Source organism: Microcaecilia unicolor, chromosome 1 (assembly GCF_901765095.1).
Source record: "Microcaecilia unicolor chromosome 1, aMicUni1.1, whole genome shotgun sequence".
In the NCBI taxonomy this organism is placed as follows: domain Eukaryota; kingdom Metazoa; phylum Chordata; class Amphibia; order Gymnophiona; family Siphonopidae; genus Microcaecilia; species Microcaecilia unicolor.
Genome location: NC_044031.1, coordinates 464,028,974 through 464,051,607, shown reverse-complemented (window position 1 = coordinate 464,051,607; position 22,634 = coordinate 464,028,974). Strand labels below are relative to the sequence as shown.

Genomic DNA, 22,634 nt, shown 5'->3' with positions numbered 1-22,634 from the left:
TTCCAAAATTCTAAACATGCTTGGTAGCAGGAGTAACTCCCAATGTCTATTTTTTAGGACATAAGACATTAAGGTCCCCGTTTACTAAGCCGTGCTAGAGGCACGTTAGTGCTTTTAGCGTGTGCTAACCATTAGGGCACGCTAACTGTGTAGGCGCCCACAATATTCCTATGGGCACTTACACAGCGTGTGCTAATTTTGTGCATGCACTAAAAACACTAGTGCACCTTAGTAAACAGGGCCCTTAGTCTGCTTCTGAAATGGGGAATGTCTATTGACTCAACATACCCAGACCACACCCCCTTTCCATTTGCACACACTTGGGTTTGATATGTACATATCTCGGCTTTGTAAAACATAACTTACACTAAAGCTGTAATTTGTAAGAAATATAAATAATATGCAAGATAAACATTTGTGCCAGTTTATGCATGTATCAAATGTGCGCAAGGCTTATAAAATGAGGGCCAAGATATGTAACATCTAGAAAGGCACAGTACTTTTTACCAAATTAAGCAATCAATCTTATTTTCAAACTTTAGAACTCTTTATTTAGTAGGACGAAAGCACATTTACTTAAAAAAAATATATTAATTTTACTGCTGAAAAAGGTCCTCTGTTAACATGGCCAATAAAATTTATTAAACATATTTACAAATATTTACAAATCCTTTTATAGGAAAATATTAAAATAGATAATTTAAATTTTAGAATTTTCATTCAAAGGTATTTTGTTAAAAAGAAAAATAGGCTTTACGACAAATTCAACATTTAAGATCAAATATTTTTTTTCTTTTTTAGTTTAACAAAAATATCTCAAGCAATAATAAATCATAGGTATATAGCATGTGCACAGACTACTATAAAACTTGGTTCTTATAACTGGTTAAAATGGTTTGAGTAAGATTTACTAAGTAACAGGGTGGAGCTGAGTGAACCATGCAGCACGATTTTGTTGTAAACCTTTATAGCCATGGTAATGACACAGACCAGTTAAAACACATGCCTTAATTAAAACAAACGAACACCCCCCCAAAAAAACAAAACGTTTCTAACTAGAACACACACCACTCAAAAACTACAACTTTGGTCCATTAAAACAGACAAAAATGATTTTACAGTTAAAATATCCATTTCTTCTGTACAAGCTTTAAACAATAATTACAAAGATATGTACATTTGCACAGTATGTATAAAATAAATTATTTAAAAAATGAACACAATATTGCATCTGATCCAAAAAGAAAGCTGTACAATCCATTTACACATTACTATGAGCTGAACTTATGCATTTTTGTATATATGTGTGTTCATCCATTAAGCTTTTTGGAGATTTTCTGAGGGGCTTCCACAATAAAAGTACAACTGTTACAGCCCTTGGTGAACACTTTTAAAGGCTAGCTTTATTAAAAGGCGCTGTCATGTAACATGCGTTAGTCCCATTTCATGCACTGGAACCTATTTACTAATAATGCACCTTAAGAGGTGCTAGCGTGCACTAACACAGTAGCACACTTTAGTAAACCTAACCCTTGCTTTTGTGGCTGCCTTACTTCTTGCTAGCAGCTTCCCACACTGTTAGCTGCAGATCAGCACCTTTAACCGAATGCCCGAAATATACTGACTTTACACTAAAGCTGTAATAAATATAAATAATGGTATTCAGCAAGAAAGGACCCTCAGAGCTGGCATCCAAACCATGGATGGGGTAGGGCTAGATTTAATAAACCACACTAGTCCCATTAATATGCACTATTTACCGCAGGCTCCTTTGTATGCAATGGGACTTAATGTTCATTAACAGCATTAACCTGTGCAAGCATATGCTAATGCAAAAGCGCACTTTAATGGATCTAGCCTTCTGTGTCACTACATGATAAACTACATATAGAGTTCATTTATCACCCTGAACAAGCCAAACTCCTGTTCCTCCTCCCCATCTCCTGCCAATGAAAGGATGACCAGCATCAAGAAGGCGGCAGACTATTCATTCCACATAATTAAGTGCTTTAGTAACAAATGTACCACTTCTCATTAGACTAAAAAAAAAAAAAAAAGGAAAAAAAAAAGTGCAGATAGCAGTTGTCATATAGGTGTCAATTCAAAGTCGTCATTGACATCAACAAGGGGAACAGAAAACTCTTGAATTTCATAAATACTAATAGATTTATATGTGGCAGGTTCAAGTTCCTGTAGTTTAAGTTGCCATTCTAGTCTCTGAACAGCGTTTAAAGCTGCTGCTTCATGCTGCTGCCGCATCAGAAGGCATGTCTGAAAATAAGAATGAAGATTTAATCAACATTCATAATGACAGAAGAAATACTTACTATACTAGACAGGATAAAATTCTTAGATGCTTGAGAATGACAAAAAATATTATCTATATACACACACATTATATATATATATATATATATGTTATATTTTACTTATAGATTTATAGATTCTCCAGCTAGATATGTGACAATTTGCTCATTAAGAACATTTATATCAATTAGAGAACCCAAAGGAAAAAATATATTGCCCATACCCTGAGCCACTGCTGCCCCATCCCTTGCACATGCTGAGTTTGCATGCGCAGAGGCTAGCTGTGCCAGCAGCTCGGGGACACTCCCACCAATTGCACAGGGTATAAGCGTTCCTTCTGCCAGGAGGTCTTTGGCTGGTGGGGCTTGTGAATCTCTGCCAGCTCAGGTGTTCTGGTTTTGGAGGGTGCGAGAGGGGTGAAAGAGGGCAGGGAAAAGATGGAGTTTTGGACCAACCCTCTTTGGGCTTAGGTACACCCTAAATCAGCCATTAGGCTGCTGGCCTACGCCACTGATACAGATGATACAGAGATAATACCACAAACGGAAAAAGTTGTATGTCTCCAGTGTTCTGGAAACCCTTCTTTAGGAGGAGGAAGAGCGGGGGCCACCTTGGAAGACTAGGTAGGTGAAAGGTTGATGGTACACTCCTCGGCCGTACTCGGGGGAGGGGGGGGAAGACTAGGATTTGCAAGTGATATCAGACACTGGCTTGCATCTGATTGGGCCCGGACTTCCAGTCCCAGTTCAGCTGTTTCTGGGAATGGAATTTTGGACCCAATCAGCTGAAAGCTGGGTCTGACTGACATCGCCTGTAGAGAAACAGAGGTATGGAAAATACTTTCTAAATTTGTACTTCATTATTAAGTTCAAAAGTACAGCTTACTTATAACTCGTTACAAGTAACAAGTAATGTAAAAAACAAAAAAACCCAACCAGTTACAAGTAAAACTACTGCCAACTACATCTCTGCCTGAGGGGTGGTGCCACATATTCAGTACAGGTTTGTGCACTCTGACCCATCCTATGATATACAGTTGCTGGGACAAAGTTGTCTAGTTCACATTACCCTAGCTCTTGGAATAACAACTGCGCTTTGCTGTATAACAAATATAGTATAACAAATATATGAATCCACTGTATTACAGCAGATTTGGTTTCACTGTAATAATAATTTGCAATGCAATCATTTAAAGAATGTGCAGTTTCTGTTAGGGAAACAAGTTACAGTGTGATTCCTCTGACCTTGGGATGAATAGAAAAATAAATGTTTAATGCTGCTGTGTATTATGTTCAACAACAAGAGAAAGAAAGAAGCACAACTGGGCTGGACTGTGACAAACAGTTTAAATGAGCTCCCCTTCCTGTACATTTTTATTAAGAAGAACATATATAGCTTCACCACAACGGTATATAGGAAACCTACTGACAAGAATCATTTTCTTAATTTTCAAAGTTATCATAACAGGAACCTTAAAGAAAATCTGCCTTATTCTCAGTTTTTGTGGCTAAGACTGTGCAGCAATTACTCTGAATCTGAACAACAGGTGGTGCCTATGCAGGGCTTTTTTTGAGGGGGTACTGAGTACCGGCACCTTGTTTATTGTCTGCTAAAATTGACCCATGGTCCTCAAGTTTTAATGAATGAGCTCAGGCTCTACACACCAATTCTGCCTTGTTATAGATTCTGTGACTGGTTGCAGGGGGCCTGGCTATTATGGGGTGGGTCCCTCAGTGATCACCCCATCCCGAAGGGTGGCCTGGCATTTGAGTACCGGCAAATTTATTGCTAGAAAAAAATGCACTGTGCCTATGGCTACAAGATTCCAAGATAGAGGTTACCCTATGAATTTATCACCAGGGATATATTTAAGGCTAAAGCTGCTGATAGGGATGAGCTACTTGCAAAGCATGAAGAGCGAAGGAAGCCTGATATTGTCTGTAGCCTGAGATTTTCAAACCTCTTGGTAGATATAAAGAAAATATTACAAAAACATTGCCACATATTGGAGGGCATCGCTGTTTCAAGATAAATGGCTGACTGTTGCCCATACTCATAGTAAAAGCAGTAAAGAGATTGTGGCCCCCTCTGCTCTTCCTCCTGTACTGCCAGCAGTACCACCAACTTCAGGACATAAGCCCTGCAGGTCTTGTTCAGTATGCTCATCATCTATGTCAATTACTGTGTTTATTCATCCACGTACACAGAAAGCTTATCCCTTGAGACATAAATCTGATTGTAATACAGAAGGTGTCATAGGAGCCAACTTTTCAAAATTATTGGGGGAGGGGGGGGTTAAGCCCAATGGAAATAACTCCTCCCTGGACACAAACAACAAATTTTCTCAATATTGGGGATGCTCACGCACCCACAGAGTTGGCACCTATGGAAGGTGTATAATATGTCTCATCCTATGTCCTTGTATGTTGGTAAAACTACCAGGAAGATTAAAACAAGGATGATTGAGCACAGAAGCAACATCAGGAAAGGCAATACGATAGCACCCCTAGTAAAACATTGCTATAATTTCTCCCACAGTTTTACAGATCTGATTTTTTGTATTTAAATTAGTGAAAGCACCATGGCGGGGAGGAGACATTGATAATATTTTACTACAGCAGGAATAAAGGGTTATTTTTGAATTGAATACTGTCCCTCTCGCAGGTCTAAATGTGGAACTGGATCTATCAGTATTTATATGATTATTAGACATCAGAAACTTATCGCTTGAGAATACCTTGGTTATCATTTCCAGTATTTCCCTGTAGATTTTTACACATATAAGACCCTATCTCATCAGACCATTCATTTTTATAAGAACCTTGTTTTATTAATGCAATATTAACTGAATTATGTATATGCATGATAGAGGGCATCATACTACTAGGACACTCAATTCTGGTTATTTATAGAACTATAATATGTTATTTTACACCTTTAAGCGCTCTGTTTGTGTATCCAATCTAATCTTATCTCAGCCGGTTTTTCTTATTTACAATCATAATGTATACTTATTGCTGTTTGGTTTGATGTACAGCATATTATGATATTTTTGATTTATAATATTATATATATATTTTTTAGCGCTCTCTCTTCATATGGTGCCATTACAATGAATCCACCTGTATATCTTCTGACAAATGCTATATCGCTCAGTACTCTTTTATATCCTATTAGTTCCCCTTTTTTCTACTATGGTTTTGAGCACACATTAGGTTATTATATCACTCACTTACTACGTCACTCTATGACGTTCCAGCATGGGTTAAAAGGCAATCGACTGCGCATGCACACTTTCACTTGGTGTTTTTTTTCTAACAGTGTTCATCACGAAAGCTGAGTATAAGCGTTTGCTTTTCTTTAGGTAAGCCATTTAGTATTTCTAAAATGTTTTTATTGTTACGCTCTTGTACATTTTTGGGGCATTGTTCACCTTTTAAATATTGTGCTTCTTATATGCAGCATTAGCAGCCCCAGTAACAGTTTATGAATATGCATATCACATTTGGTTTTATAGTAGTACTGACGCTTTAGGCTTATATTTTAATCTTTTTATTGAGATGTTCTTATTCTTATAGCTGTAACCTACATAGCAGTAGGTCATAGATATTTTTCAAGTTTTTACTAATGAGATGCTATATCACTGAGGACTGCTCTGACTCACTTCTATTATTTTATATTATGGTTCCTTTGTTGTTTCAACGTTACAATATATTATAGATACCCTTTTTCTTCTTCTTTCTTTTACTACTGAGATATTATACTATGGAAGTTCACTCCAACGCTCTTTCAGTATATAACACAGTAAACCGGTGTTTTCAGAGTTTGAGCCGGGCTTATCAATCTCTTTAACAAAAGTTGAGCGATACATGGTTCGCTCCATGAAATGATCTCTGGTTGATCTTACATTATACATTATCCCTTGTTGACAATGCCTCTTCATTTTCTGTCTAATAATGAATGCGCCCTTGTTTCATCTATATATACACATTTTTGCCTGTTGATATAATGCCTCTTCACTTTATGCCTATCAATGAATGCGTTTTTGTTTCATTTTTTTTTATACCAAATGAACAGCTGCCACTTTTGATTATTTTCTTTTTCCTTTATTTTAATCAGTAGGAGACATGGAGGGGCAATTTCGAAAGAAATGTCTAAATCAGAATTTGGACGTTTTACAAAGATGTCCAAATTCCGAACAGGGAAGAAGGTCATTTTCGAAAAAGATGGACGTCTATCTTAGAGCTTGTCCTATCTGTCTCCAAATATAAGCCTTGAAAGAAGAGATCAACAAACTCAAGAAGGAATTAACTACAATTAAAGAAGCGTCCAGGATTACTCATTTCCCAGCTAATTTACCACCACGACTGCCTCAGAGAATGAAACATCAGAGGAACAGATGGGTCACAGTAGGCTCTGGTAGACTAAGATCTGTGACACAGAAACACTCACCCTTCCAAGCTTTGCCCCTGTCAAATTTTTTGGCTATGCTCTCTGGACTTAAAGGATGTTAAAACCAATTAGGCCAGTCTCAGTTTCCCCTTCCCCGTGCAGCTGTCATCGCTGCATTCCCAAAAGAAAGCAAGCAAACCTATGAGTTGCTGCAGCCACGTTGTCACTCTTTATTATTGGTAGCATTTGTATTTAATCTCACTTATATTTTCAAACATGTCGATTTGTGCAGTATACGGATGTGCACAGAAGTATAACAACAGAATAACTTTTCATAGGAAGAGTAGTAATTTGTTATAAATCGTAATCAATGTGTCATTTGGAGGGGCTGGTTATAGGGACACTCTAGCATGTGTTATATGTAAGCCACACTGAATCCGACTTTGCTTGGGATAATGTGTGATATAAATGTAAAAAAAAAAAAAATCCTTTATCCTCCACGACACTGCCTATCCTGCTGGATAGTGATGGCACAAGGAAAGCGAGTTTGGTCCAGTGAAGACTAACTCAAAATAACTTGTTCCTTAGCTGGGCCCTAGTATTAACATATTAAAAATGCAACCATACCATGCCTCTGTGGCTATGTTCCACTAATGTTAAACAATTAAATGGATTTCTTGAAAGGACTATATAAACGTAGGATGCATGACTAGGGACACAAACATATACTTATTTATCCAATATCACTATTCCTCATGTACTGCCACAAAACAACTTTTTGGGGGTGGATTGTGTTCCTTTTATTATCAACCAGATAGAGGTAAGAGTTTTCAGTTTTGGCACAGTATAAGTCATCATAAGAACAAAATATAAGAAAACAAATGAACTGCATTAGGGGCTTATTGCCCATTTATGTTTAAACAAAAGAGATCTGCATGAAACAAAATATTTAATTTTATTTATAAAATCACATGCCCCTGAAACATGTTAAAAAAATAGAATAATCCATTTGTGTATCTAAAAGATAAACTTCTACAACACAGATGAAGATGTGATTCCATTTGCCCCAATGAAAGGAGAGTTTAATTCTACTTCCATTTAATTTCAGTATATTCTATCATCTGAAACAGCTTTAGCATTTTTACAGATGGACCAACAATAAAGAATGACAACATGTATGCAGCAGATTGTAAGTTTGCTTGCTTTGAACGTCAACAACGGCTGCACAGGGGGGGGGGGGGGGGGGGGGGGAGTGGAAAGATTACCAAAATTGGCTTCACCCTATCTTCTGCCCGTCTCTCCCGTCCTGTCCGCGTGGTCACTTTTTACATCCCTGAAGCCTTCTCCGTCTCCCTCCTGCACAGCACCAGCGATTCGATTCATAGTCAGCCTTCTGCCAGCGTCGGGGCCTCTCTCTCCTTAGGCGTGTCCCGCCTACTCTATTGCAACTTCCTGATTTCCGCAGAGGTGAGAACACTGGGCCAGGGTGTTCCGCTTCAGGCTAAACAGGGAAAAAACTCATTGTCTCATCCTCTCGTCCACGCACGCTCATGTATCTGACACAATGCTTCCAGTTCTGGGCTCTGCCCTCCCGCTTGCCAACAGCCTGCGGCTTTTAGGAGTGCATCTGGACTCGCATCTCCAGCTGGTTGATCATGTACACTTGGTCTCCAAACTAATGTTCCAGGCCATGTGGAGGCTTCGGCGCATCAGATACCTCCTTCCCAGAGACTTGTTTCGTACCCTTGTCCACTGGCTTGTCCTATCCCATCTGGATTACTGTAGTGGAATTTATGTGGGTTGCCAGGCCTCCTTATTGAAAACGTTCCAAACGGCTCAGAACAGTGCGGCGAGGCTCATCCTTAGAGAAAGGCGTTTTGCACACGCCGAACCCCTGCGCTTTAAACTTCATTGGCTGCCTGTACAGGAGCGCATTGCTTTTAAGATCTGCTCCCTAACACATAAAATCATCTATGGGGCTGCCCCGGATTACATGCTCCCCTTGATCGACCTTCCGCCTAGAAATGCCAACCCTGCTGCTCGGACCTATCTCCACCTCCATTTTCCGAATTGTAAGGGTGTCAAGTACAAGAAAATCTTCGCCTCGTCCCAAACACTGGAACACGCTACCTCGTCACCTTAAAACTCAAGTGGACCATGCCCTTTTAAAGAAGTTGTTAAAGACATTCCTCTTTGCTAAGACTTACCCCCCAACTTACCATGTTGATTGATGCTTCCCTTGTCCCTTACCCTGCCTAGTTCACGCTGTTAGTTTCTCCTCCCCTATTTGCTTCTTTTATGCTTGCCTAAGCTTTTAACTTTGTACTCTTATTTAATTCTCTGTAAGCCACATTGCGCCTGTATGAGTGGGAAAATGTGGGATATAAGTAACCCATAAATAAATAAATAAATAAATAAATTTGGAAAATAGAAAAATTGGCCATTTTACCTTGGCAGCAAAAATTACCTTAGCGCGCAGGAATGACCCAAATAAGGATGTGCTAAGGTCACTTTTTACTGCAGTTTGTTAAAAGAGCCCATATATGTGTAAATGGTCTCATAAGATCAGGTCATGCCTAAAATTACATGTGGTGCAAGCAAGTGCATACTTGTAGAGTAGGCAGGCTCAGAGCAAAGTTTGGGCAGTGTATATATTAAATGCTAGTATTTAGGTTTGCTTCGAAGGAGGTGTAAATGTCAGTGCCCATTATCTAGGCACTATTTCTGCAGGATCTATGCTAGTATACAGAAAGACACAGGCACTTGTGTGCCTTTATAAAATAGGTGCCTTCTTGTCCTATCAACTTAGGTACCTTGTTATAAAATTACACTCAAAGTGTCTGTGTTTTTACAATCAAGTAATTTTATAAGCAGAAAGGCAATCTACTTGTCTTGGCAGTTTTCTGCATAGTGGCTACTACTTTGCTCCATAAATTGTACAATGTTATGACAATTTATAATGTACAAATTTTCAACTGTTGGGATATAACACTTTGTGATGTCTTCAAAAGCCATTTAGATACATACCTTTAACTTGTCAAATTTGTCATCCACATCTTGTAGCCAAGACATGAACTGTCTTGCATTGAATCGATCCCTAACTGATGCTTTACCATCATCCACCTGCAAGAGACAGGACAATCATTATAAACATCCACTGATTATATCAGTTTCTTACAATCTAATATACAGGCCTGTACCTACATATCTGGGTCTTAATCATATATCAGGTAGGGCTTATGATCTTGGATATTTTGCAAGGGTCAGAGCCTGACAAGAATTTGAGAGGTGGTAGCACCACAGACTCTTCAGAAATAACTCATACACCTGAACGCAGCTCAGATTTGGAAGGAGTACTAAATATGAAATCCAAAAGAAGATGCCAGTAGTTTCAGCAGCATTACGATTTTCACAGTTCATGGATCAACAGAATCTTTTAAATAAAAATCCATAAAAATCATAAGGTTTATCATCTGGGTGTAAAACAGTGGCTTGCATATTTACTTCTCTTCTTTTCTATAGGGTAGTTAATACAATTTTTTTCTGTAGCTATGAGAAAAAATGTTTTCATGAAAATATAAATTATGGTTGAGCAGAGACAAAAATTCACTACAGATTAGAGGCATTTCAGAAATATTCAACTAAAGTAAGTTTGTGTCTGTTTCAATTTATTATTTCATTCAGGTACTGAAGAAACAAATTACCAAATTACACAAACCAGTATTAACAGTGCTTTATAGATAAAAGTATGAAAACTTATACATGTAAGATACTGCTATAATGTAACACAGTTTATTTGAAATGCCCTGATGCCATAACTCCTAAAAATGATGCATACATGTGTGCTGAACACAAGTGGATTTTCTGAATGGTGTACTAGGACTATCATCCTATAGATCAGCAATCAATCAGCTGGATCAGATGTCAATATCTACTGCAGATAAGACTACTGGAATACCATCAGATCAGAGAAAATCTGTATCCACTATGATGTGCTTCACTGGAATGCTGTCTATGTATACCCTCAAACAACAACAACAACAAAAAATAACTGGTAGAAAAATGAATATGCTTAAGAGTACAGGTCTTTATCTGCCGTCATTTACTATGTAAATCTTTTCATAAATAAGTGTTTTTTAAAAATTTGCTCAAGTCATTAAAAAAAGAAGAAGGTATTTCCTTTTCTTAAATTGAGCATTTAAGATCATATTCCCAGGCTTTGCATAAGTTTTAATGTTTACATTTCTCTGTGTTACTAGGGAAGGGTTAATTTTGCACAGAGACACTAAAGTTTTAAATTCTTACTTTGCATTGCCATCCTAAAGAAGACCTGCAGATATCCAGATCAGTGTTTTTTGTTTTGTTACATTTGTACCCTGCACTTTCCCACTCATGGCAGGCTCAATGCAGCTTACATATTGTATACAGGTACTTATTTGTACCTGGGGCAATGGAGGGTTAAGTGACTTGCCCAGAGTCACAAGGAGCTGCCTGTGCCTGAAGTGGGAATCGAACTCAGTTCCTCAGTTCCCCAGGACCAAAGTCCACCACCCTAACCACTAGGCCACTCCTCCACTTTAAAATAATCCCTTATTGATACTGTAAACATAGCAACTGTTAAAAAAACAAAACAAAACATGATATACAGAAATTCTGAAGGCCTATGTCCAGTCTTCTAGATTGATAACTCTGTTTCATACTTTCCACTTTGTAAATAAACTGAGGGCAAAACATTTGTTTTTCAATAAAACTGAACAAAATTATAAATTAATGTTATAAACTTTAAAAAGTACAGTTGATTACCTGTAACTGATGTTTCATGTGTGAACAATGTAATTCAACAGTGCCAAGGACAGCATGCTACTAGCTAGAGTTAGAAAAGCCAAGTAGGGCTTTTTTTGCTCATGTTTACAATATATGGATTGCAATTGACCTTGAGCTCAGATTTGGAAAAGGGCACGTAATTAAATCTAAATGACAAAGAGCAACCCCTGCACAGCTGCATCTACCACAAGACTTCCACAGGCATATAATCAGAGCTTATAAAAAAAAAATTAAACGCCTACAAGAGGTGGGAGGGTATGTAAAGCCAATTTATTCTGCTCTCCACTGAAAGCATCAATTAAGGAAAAAAAACTGTATTTTTGCATGGACAAGAAGGATGAATCACATATTGGGATTCTCAGGCCAAAAGTCATCTTCAAGTCCCTTATTCACACTTTTAAAGACAGCCCAAACAAATGGGTTTTGGCAGGACAAATATAACAAGTGTAAAACAGCTAACTTTTTTCTTTTTTTTTTTTAACAACATTGTGTGTTTTATATGGCCATCTTACAAGATGCCTGCTTTGTTTAACAAATAGAAATATGGAACTAAAACCAGCCAATGTAATAATGTTAATTTAAACAGGATTTTGTATAAAAGCTGTAATCTCGGAAGATCTGCAATTTGGAGATTAAACTACAAATACCACCCCCTATGTAATGGTTCTGATTCTCTACCTCTGGCCAAAATATCAAAATTGCATCCATACTTAAGTACTAATAATTTTTTATGGTTTATTAAAAGTTTCTAGACAGCTTGACAAGAACAGACCACAGTGGTTTACAATAAAATGAATACAGATACAGAAGAAAGGAACTCCACTGGCAGAAAAGAACTTAATACAGTCAAGACAAATATTTATTTATTTGTAACATTTGTACCCCACATTTTCCCACCTATTTGCAGGCTCAATGTGGCTTACATAGTACCGTGAGGCAGTAGCTACCTCCGGTGGTGAAACAAATACAGAGTGATGTTGTAGTCAGTGAGATAAATATATTACAGACACCTAGAAGGAGAGCATCACCCTGGTGAAGTAGGAAGTACTCCTGTAGCCAGGACCTGCCCACCAGGGGATGTATTATCCTTTCGCACCGAGGATATATCTCCAAATGTTGCCCGGGAGGGAAAGGTTAGGACAGCTGTTGTACTTGGTGATTCGATCATTAGGCATATAGATAGCTGGGTGGCTGGTGGACGTGAGGATCGCCTGGTGACTTGCCTGCCTGGTGCGAAGGTGGCGGACCTCACGCGTCACCTAGATAGGATTTTATATAGTGCTGGGGAGGAGACGGCTGTCTTGGTACATGTGGGTACTAATGACATAGGAAAATGTGGGAGAGAGGTTCTGGAAGCAAAATTTAGGCTCTTAGGTAGAAAGCTGAAATCCAGATCCTCCAGGGTAGCATTTTCTGAAATGCTACCTGTGCCACGCGCAGGGCCCAAGAGACAGGCAGAGCTCCAGAGTCTCAATGCGTGGATGAGACGATGGTGCAGGGAGGAGGGCTTTAGATTTGTTAGGAACTGGGCAACATTCTGGGGAAGGGGGAGCCTATTCCGAAAGGATGGGCTCCATCTTAACCAGAGTGGGACCAGGCTGCTGGCATCGGCGTTTAAGAAGGAGATAGAGCAGCTTTTAAACTAGAAATGGGGGGAAGGCCGACAGTCGCTCAAAAGAGCATGGTTCGGGATAAGGTATCTTTCAAAGATATCACCATAACAGGGAAGATAGAGTATCCTGATAGTGAGGTTGCAAAAGAGATTGTAGTAGATCGGGTATCTTTAAATAACAATAAAAATCAGACAAAAGATTGCCAATTAATACTGTCAAGTACTAAGCATGATGTACTTAGGAACAACAAACATAGTTTGAAATGTCTATATGCGAATGCCAGGAGCCTAAGAAATAAGATGGGGGAGTTGGAATATATTGCACTAAATGAAAAATTAGATATAATAGGCATCTCTGAGACCTGGTGGAAGGAGGATAACCAGTGGGACACTGTCATACCGGGGTACAAATTATATCGTAGTGATAGGGTGAATCGGATTGGTGGAGGGGTAGCATTGTATATTAACGAGAGCCTTGAATCAAATAGATTGAAAATTCTGCAGGAAACAAAACACTCCTTGGAATCACTGTGGATTGAAATTCCATGTGCAAAGGGGAAAAGGATAGTGATAGGAGTGTACTACCGTCCGCCTGGCCAGGACGAACAGACGGATGCGGAAATGTTAAAGGAAATCAGGGACGCAAACAAACTGGGCAACACAATAATAATGGGGGATTTCAATTACCCGCATATAGACTGGGTTAATGTAACATCTGTACACGCAAGGGACATAAGATTTCTTGATGAAATCAAGGACAGCTTCAAGGAACAGCTAGTTCAGGAGCCGACAAGAGAAGGAAAAATACTAGACTTAGTCCTTAGTGGCACTCATGATCTAGTGCAGGGGGTAACGATACGAGGGCCGCTTGATAACAGTGATCATAATATGATCGGTTTTGATATTGGCATTGAAGGAAGTGAAACTAGGAAATCAAGTACGCTAGCGTTTAACTATAGAAAAGGTGATTACGACAAAATGAGAAAAATGGTGAAAAAAAGACTGAAAGGAGCAGCTCGCAGAGTAAAAAACTTGCATCAGGCGTGGATGCTGTTTAAAAACACCATCCTGGAGGTTCAGGACAAATATATTCCACGTATTAGAAAAAAGGGAAAAAAGACTAAACGTCAGCCGGCGTGGCTAAACAGTAAGATAAAGGAAATCATTAGAGCCAAAAAACAATCCTTCAGAAAGTGGAGAAGAGAACCAACTGAAAGTAACAGGATAGATCATAAGGAATGCCAAGCCAAATGCAAAGCGGAGATAAGGAGGGCAAAAAAGGACTTTGAGAAGAAATTAGCGTTGGAAGCAAAAATACATAGTAAAAATTTTTTTTAGATACATTAAAAGCAGGAAACCGGCCAAAGAGTCGGTTGGGCCGCTGGACGAAAATGGTGTTAAAGGGGCGATCAAGGAGGACAAAGCCGTAGCGGAGAAATTAAATGAATTCTTTGCTTCGGTCTTCACCGAGGAGGATTTGGGGGGGACACCGGTGCCGGAAAGAATATTTGAAGCGGGGGAGTCGGAGAAACTAAACAAATTCTCTGTAACCTTGGAGGATGTAATGGGTCAGTTCAGCAAGCTGAAGAGTAGTAAATCACCGGGACCTGATGGTATTCATCCCAGAGTATTAATAGAACTAAAAAATGAACTTGCGGAGCTACTGTTAGAAATATGCAATCTGTCTCTAAAATCGAGTGTAGTACCGGAAGACTGGAGGGTAGCCAATGTTACTCCGATTTTTAAGAAGGGTTCCAGAGGAGATCCGGGAAATTATAGACCGGTGAGTCTGACGTCGGTGCCGGGCAAGATGGTGGAGGCTATTATTAAGAATAAAATTGCAGAGCATATACAAAAACATGGACTGATGAGACAAAGTCAGCACGGATTTAGTGAAGGGAAGTCTTGCCTCACCAATCTAATGCATTTTTTTGAGGGGGTAAGCAAACATGTGGACAATGGGGAGCCGGTTGATATTGTATATCTGGATTTTCAGAAGGCATTTGACAAAGTGCCGCACGAAAGACTCCTGAAGAAATTGCAGAGTCATGGAATCGGAGGTAGGGTATTATTATGGATTAAGAACTGGTTGAAAGATAGGAAGCAGAGAGTAGGATTGCGTGGCCAGTATTCTCAGTGGAGGAGGGTAGTTAGTGGGGTCCCGCAGGGGTCTGTGCTGGGTCCGTTGCTTTTTAATGTATTTATAAATGACCTAGAGATGGGAATAACTAGTGAGGTAATTAAATTCGCCGATGACACAAAATTATTCAGGGTCGTCAAGTCGCAGGAGGAATGTGAACGATTACAGGAGGACCTTGCGAGACTGGGAGAATGGGCGTGCAAGTGGCAGATGAAGTTCAATGTTGACAAGTGCAAAGTGATGCATGTGGGGAAGAGGAACCCGAATTATAGCTACGTCTTGCAAGGTTCCGCGTTAGGAGTTACGGATCAAGAAAGGGATCTGGGTGTCGTCGTCGATGATACGCTGAAACCTTCTGCTCAGTGTGCTGCTGCGGCTAGGAAAGCAAATAGAATGTTGGGTGTTATTAGGAAGGGTATGGAGTCCAGGTGTGCGGATGTTATAATGCCGTTGTATCGCTCCATGGTGCGACCGCACCTGGAGTATTGTGTTCAGTACTGGTCTCCGTATCTCAAAAAAGATATAGTAGAATTGGAAAAGGTACAGCGAAGGGCGACGAAAATGATAGTGGGGATGGGACGACTTTCCTATGAAGAGAGGCTGAGAAGGCTAGGGCTTTTCAGCTTGGAGAAGAGACGGCTGAGGGGAGATATGATAGAAGTGTATAAAATAATGAGTGGAATGGATCGGGTGGATGTGAAGCGACTGTTCACGCTATCCAAAAATACTAGGACTAGAGGGCATGAGTTGAAGCTACAGTGTGGTAAATTTAAAACGAATCGGAGAAAATTTTTCTTCACCCAACGTGTAATTAGACTCTGGAATTCGTTGCCGGAGAACGTGGTACGGGCGGTTAGCTTGACGGAGTTTAAAAAGGGGTTAGATAGATTCCTAAAGGACAAGTCCATAGACCGCTATTAAATGGACTTGGAAAAATTCCGCATTTTTAGGTATAACTTGTCTGGAATGTTTTTACGTTTGGGGAGCGTGCCAGGTGCCCTTGACCTGGATTGGCCACTGTCGGTGACAGGATGCTGGGCTAGATGGACCTTTGGTCTTTCCCAGTATGGCACTACTTATGTACTTATGTACTTAAGTAGGGGATTGTAGAGAAGGGGAGTTATATAGAGTTCATTATAAGTTTTTGTTTCTTTGTGTTGCTGGGTTAAGGCATTTAGGTGCGGTCAGTAGGGTATGCCTTTTCGAACAAGTTGGTCTTTAGTGATTTCCGGAAGTTGAGGTGGTTGTATGTTGTCTTTACGGCTTTTGGTAGTGAATTCCAGAGTTGTGTGCTTATATGGGAGAAGCTGGATCCATAAATTGATTTGTACTTAAGTCCCTTGCAGCTAGGGTGGTGAAGATTTAATATACATGTCATTTGAAACTAAAAGAGAAAATAAAAATTCCCAAATTCTAGAATTGTAAGGGAAAGGAGAAAGAATTTGATATACCACCTTTCTGTGGTTACAATCAAAATGGTTTACCTGTATATTGTATACAGGTACTTATTGTGTACCTGGGACAACAGAGGGTTAAGTGACTTGCCCAGAATCACAAGGAGCTGCACTGGGAATCGATCCCAGTCTCAGGCCACTGCACTAACCATTATACAGTGGAGGTTACTCCTCTACTGTATAAGTCTGTAGAATTATAATTTTGTAATTTCTGCAAGTACCTAAAATGAAAACCATCTCAGTTTCCAGGAACGGGTAAACTGAAGGCATCCATAAAATAGAAGGCCATTAATAATGATTTAAATTTTTTTCAGCAAGCTCTCAGCCCTAATTATACTAGGCAGATTATTTCACCTGCCAACCCCCCCCCCCCAAAAAAAAAACCCCACTCTGATTGGCAACACCAATCTATAATGTGTGTGTGTTCTTAACTTTCTATGAGGTACCTGGGGTATGACCATTGTTGCCAAGTAAAATGATTCACCCTCACAGTACGTCCTATGTGCCAAGACCTATAACTTAAACTGATAACTAACTGGATGCCAATAGAAATGAATAAAATATGATGATAGACGACTGTACTTACAGACATTGTTTAGCATCCAAATAGCAGTATTCTGCAGTGTTTGTAATTGCCCAAGTTTATATATTTCAAAACCAGCATATACAATATTCCCAAAGTATAAACACAAGATTACAGGAACTTGCATCAAAGTATGTAATGCTTAACAGAACAAATCTGATATATGACATAAAAACCTAATGCGCAAGAAAACTGTTCAGAGTAAGTTTAGAAATCAATCAGAACACTCATATGAAAATACTCATAACTGTCACTGGTATACCCAGTAATATTAGGAACCACTGAAGGGCAAGGAAAATGTTCTATAATCCATCAGGCAGTAATCTTAGCAATATTCAACACTAAACGATGCGTATGAAGCCAACAAGCTCTAGTATTAAGGCAATTCTGCAAGAGGCCATTGTCCAATGTATCTGAGGAGACCTTGATCACCAACAAAGTATCATCTGCGTAAGCACAGACACCAATTCCAAAACCCTGTATGATGGTGAGGTTTAGAAATGCATCCCACTGCAACTGATAAAGTACATTCGATTAAAGAGGTAAACCATTTTAAAATCGTACTCTCAATTCCAATAAAGCTAAATTGAGACAAAAGTTCCATCAAATCAAACACTGATGCTTGATTCAATGAAACAGTTAAGATTATCTGACCATTATTTAATATACTAGTAAATCAGGCCCGTTTCTGACACAAATGAAACGGGCGCTAGCAAGGTTTTTGTTGGAGTGTGTATGTTTGAGAGAGTGCATGTGAGAGTGACTGTGTGTGAGACAGGGAGAGTGAATGTGTTTGTGACAGAGTGAGACTGCTGGGTGTGAGTGTGTCTGCTCTGTCCCCTGCCCCCCCCCCCGTCACCTAGCGATTCTCCTCTCTCCCCTGCTCCCCCTGCAGCCACCCAGCGATTATCCTTTTTCCTTGGCCCCCGCCCTGTATCCACCCAGTGATTCCCCTCTCTCGTCTGCCCCCCCTCCAGCCACCCAGCGATTGTCCTCTCTCCCCTGGCCCCCCTCCAGCCACCCAGCGATTGTCCTCCCTCCCCTGCCCCCCCTCCAGCCACCCAGCGATTGTCCTCCCTCCCCTGCCCCCCCTCCAGCCACCCATTGATTCTCCTTTTTCCTCTGTCCCCCCTCCAGCCACCCAGCAATTCTCCATTTTCCCTTGCCCCCCACCAATGCTCTTCTCTCTCCTGCCCCCCCCCCTTCCAGGCACCCGGCGAATCTCCTGTCTCCACTGGCCCATCGATTCATCGCTGTGCATCCGCCCTCCCACCTCTGGTTTGTCAGCTGTTGCGTCCACGTACGTACCCAGAAGTACGGTACGTCAGACGTCACTTCAGGAGCGCAGCGCACGGAGGCTTCAGGCTTCAGTTCGAGACGTCACTTCAGGAGCGCAGCGCACAAAGGCTTCAGCTTCAGTTCAAACGTTGGAGGTGTGTTTTATTATATTAGGATTGTGAATCTCACTTAGAGATGCTGTTAACAGAGTCTCTCTGCTGTGACCTGCATGAAAACCCGATTGCCTAGGGTGTTATATTGTAGATTATTCCACGTGTGTCAATTATTTTTAAACTAATTTTGATAGAAAGTATGTGTCTATCATTAGCAGGAACATCTGTAGGACGGACCAATGCACATTTCCAAACAGAAGGCCCTAGCCCAGAAGACAAACTGATTCATCATTACAAGCATCAGTGGTAACAATGAATTGGTTATCTAAGGAAAGCAAAGGATCCAGCAGGCAAAATGTCCCGCTCATGGAAGAAAACAACTTAGATAAGAATATCAGTTCAACTGGCTAGAAAGATTGCCAGCTACATCTGACCTGGTTAATCTCCCAAGAAAAAATGCCCGACAAACTTCAATCATATTAACTGAATCAGTCTTTTCCAATCACATTAGCAAACAAGTTATCTTCTACAGAGGTGATTCAAATGGTGTGTAGAGTTCATTCTCAAAGGACAAGCAGCAAAATATTCTCACGTGGGTGGTGTCATCCATGGAGCCTGGTGTGGACTCTGCCACAGAGCACTGTCACTTTAAAACTTTGAGGCAGTGTCCCCACTGCACATGCATGGGTGCCTTCCTGCCTGATGCGTGAGCATGGGACCAACAGTCTCTCATTTTCTGCGGAGCAGAGAGGTTGTTTTTCTAATCTCTCCTCAGCTCGTCAAACTTTTGCCTTTTGGTGACTTCCCTTTTTGTGAATTGTTTTCTTCACATTCTTGTTTTTCTATATTAATTTTGTTCAATTTATTCATTTTTAAAATTATTTTTAATTTTTTTAGTCTTTAGGGCCTCTGAACCCTTCCTTTTGCCCCAGAAAGCATCAACCATTTTTGAGTATGCGACTACTTGAGCTACCCGGGCCATAGAGCCTTTTGATCTTGTGTTGGTCATTTTTCCCTCCATGCCAACAAGGGAGGTTGTGGTTTTAAGAAGTGTAGTCAACGCAATAGGACTATTTCAGGCACAGACCTGCATAACTGGTGTGTTCAGTGCTTGGATCCAGAGCACCGGCACATATAGTGTAGCTTCTGCCTGTGCATGCGAGGACCCTTAAAGCTTGAGTCCAGAGTGAAAAACGTTTTGGTTCTGCACAGGGGATTCGGCACTCAATGTGGAGCCTGAATTGGCATCAGCATCAACATTGGATGTACCGATGCAACACAGACGGTCCAACATTGGAATCGGTACCGCAATCACGCAAGGGACTCTACATAATTTTCATTGGTGCCATGTACCTTAAGACCTTCAGTGTAAAAACCTAAGAAGCATCACAATCATTCTCCTTCCAAGCACTCTGCCAACACCCTCCCATTCATAGACATCCTCAATGCATGGGAAGAGTCCATGTCAAAATGACCACTCTCCTTCTCTCTAACTTATTTGTCATTGAGAGCCTTCTAGGTCTTGGTGTTTTTAGATATTTCTGCTGCATTTGATACCTTGGAACATGAAATATTGTTACAGCATCTACATAGTTGTAGCCTTGCAGGAGTTGTCTTGAAGTGGTTTGTATCTTTCCTCTATGGCCATAGACAGAAGTGCATGTTGAGGATAAAATTTCCAAGGCCCATTTGTTGCATACTGGGGTGCACAGTATTCGTCTTTGTCAGCATTACTTTTAAATGTATATCTTTTGCCTTCGTGTTGTTTGTTAAGTTTTTTTAGGGATTCATATTACATATATGTGGATGACATCCACTTTTTCGTTCCACAGACAGTTGACGTTCAATCTGTAGCTCTCAAGTTGCAGACTATTCTGGACAAGGTTTCAAATCAGTTGAAGGATAATCAGCTTTCTCTGAATGTTGATAAGACTGAGTTATTGTTTTGTCTCAGCTGATGAGACTTTTGAAAGTCGTTCTGAAGTCTCTATTTCAGGGAAACATGTTCAGATTTTTAAACAGGTGTGTAATTTGAGGGTATTTTTAGATTCCAGCTTGTCTTTTAGAGCTCTGCGGTGATAAATTCTTAATTATGTTTGGTAAGTTCTGCCCTTTGTTGGCGTGTATTCAAGCTGCTTTATGGTCAATTATTATGATCAGTTTGGACTATTGCAATATATAGCATACCTGGGTTTGCCAGCCTCATGTTTTCAATCTTTGCAGATAGTCTAGAATTCTGGAGTGTGATTGCTGAATGGTTTGTCAAGGTTTGAATATGTTGCCCCGTATTTGATTTCACTGTATTGGCTACCTGTAGCCTACTGAATCAAGTATAAATTACTGCTGCTTGTTCATATGTGTTTATACCAGGACATCTTGCTATTACTTGCAAATCAGTGGTTCTGGATTTTTGTGCTTTTCGCCTTGAAAGCACGAGAAGGAGTATTTTCACTGTTGCTGGCCCGCTGGAGTGCAACACACTGCCATTGGTGATTCGGCATGGGAGAAACCTGACAGCTTTCAAGTGTTTGTTGAAACAGCATTACGTCTGGCATATGGTTTGTCCTGACTGGGCTAACAACTGCCATTTCTGATTTATTGTATCTGTAATTCTGCTTTTTGTGAAGATTGTCTTTTATTGTTGTTTGTATTGTGTATGTTTTGCTTGTTCTCCACTCTGGATAAGGGCGGATTATAAATAATAAATCTAAATTTAACCTCCTACACTTGTACAGGCTATAACTCAGGCTGCGTCCTCAGAGCTTTCTCTACTGTTACAGACGCCTACTCTACAAGAAACCAGGGCTATGCTCAAGGAGAAGTTCTCAGGGCTACTGCATTCACAGTCTATACAGGCTTACAGGGTGCGTGTGCCAGCCTCAGATCAGCCTGTCGATACATCCAAGTGACAATCATGGAAGAGGTCCTATACACTGGCTTGGTACCAAATCTCGGGGGCAGCAAGAACCCAATCGACACATGCATCGACATCGGCAGAGGAACTTTTTCCAAACTCAGAGACTCATCTGCCTTGATGCACCACCGATGCTCTAGTCAAAACTTTTTTTCACATACCTCCCAAGAACAGTACTTTGAAGAGTCAGAGTTAGACCTCTCCTGCGAGACAAAACAGGACCCACAGGACCTCTTAGCTGAGGAGTCCTATGTCATCCCATCTGATCCTTCTCTGCCACCTGAGAGAAGTATGTCTCCTCCAGAAAGTGTATCTTTTCCTGGCTTTGTCCATAACAAAAAAACAAAAAGGCACACAACTGCTTACAAAACAGTAGATAAAAAACAACAAAGCAGTGGAATCAAATGCATTTATTGGAACAATACCGGACGTGGCCACGTTTCGCCCTCAGGCTGCGTCAGGGGTACAAACTATCAAAAGTGTATATAAATATATCATATACACTAATAGTGGGATGAGAACCGTTATTCCAAAAATCTAGTTCCACTTATCTGCTACTTCCAGCTGAACTCCACTGATAGTTCAGGTAATCCCAAAGAGAATTGATATAATGTACAGGATATAGAAATCCAATGGATTTGAGAAAACACAATTACCCCATCATTGCCTAGTTGTGGAATCTGCTTTAAAATGCACTTACATAAGTATATAAGTATTGCCATACTGGGACAGAACAAAGGTCCATCAAGCCCAGGATCCTGTTTCCAACAGTAGCCAATCCAGGTCACAAATACCTGGCAAGATCCCAAAAAAGTACAAAACATTTTATGCTGCTTATCCCAGAAATAAGCAGTGGAGTTTCCCCAAGTCCATTTTAATAATGGTCTATGGACTTTTCCTTTAGGAAGCTGCCCAAACCTTTTTTAAATCCCGCTAAGCTAACTGCCTTTACCACAGAAACATTTTCTCCAATTCATTTTAAATTTACTACTCTGTAGCTTCATCGAATGCCCCCTA

General features: G+C 40.2%; 1 protein-coding gene across 3 annotated transcripts in view; it reads right to left on the bottom strand.

The window, feature by feature from the left end:
• Nucleotides 1–607: 607 nt before the first annotated feature.
• Nucleotides 608–22,634, bottom strand: part of ANKRD12 (ankyrin repeat domain 12) — a 246,148-nt gene continuing 224,121 nt past the window's right edge. For all 3 annotated transcript variants that reach the window (XM_030213381.1, XM_030213385.1, XM_030213377.1), the window contains 2 exons: nt 9,727–9,822; nt 608–2,271 (listed from right to left, as the gene is read on the bottom strand). In XM_030213381.1, the coding sequence (XP_030069241.1) occupies nt 2,086–2,271; nt 9,727–9,822 (282 nt within the window). In that variant the 3' untranslated portion in view covers nt 608–2,085. The remainder of the gene's footprint in view (nt 2,272–9,726; nt 9,823–22,634) is intronic.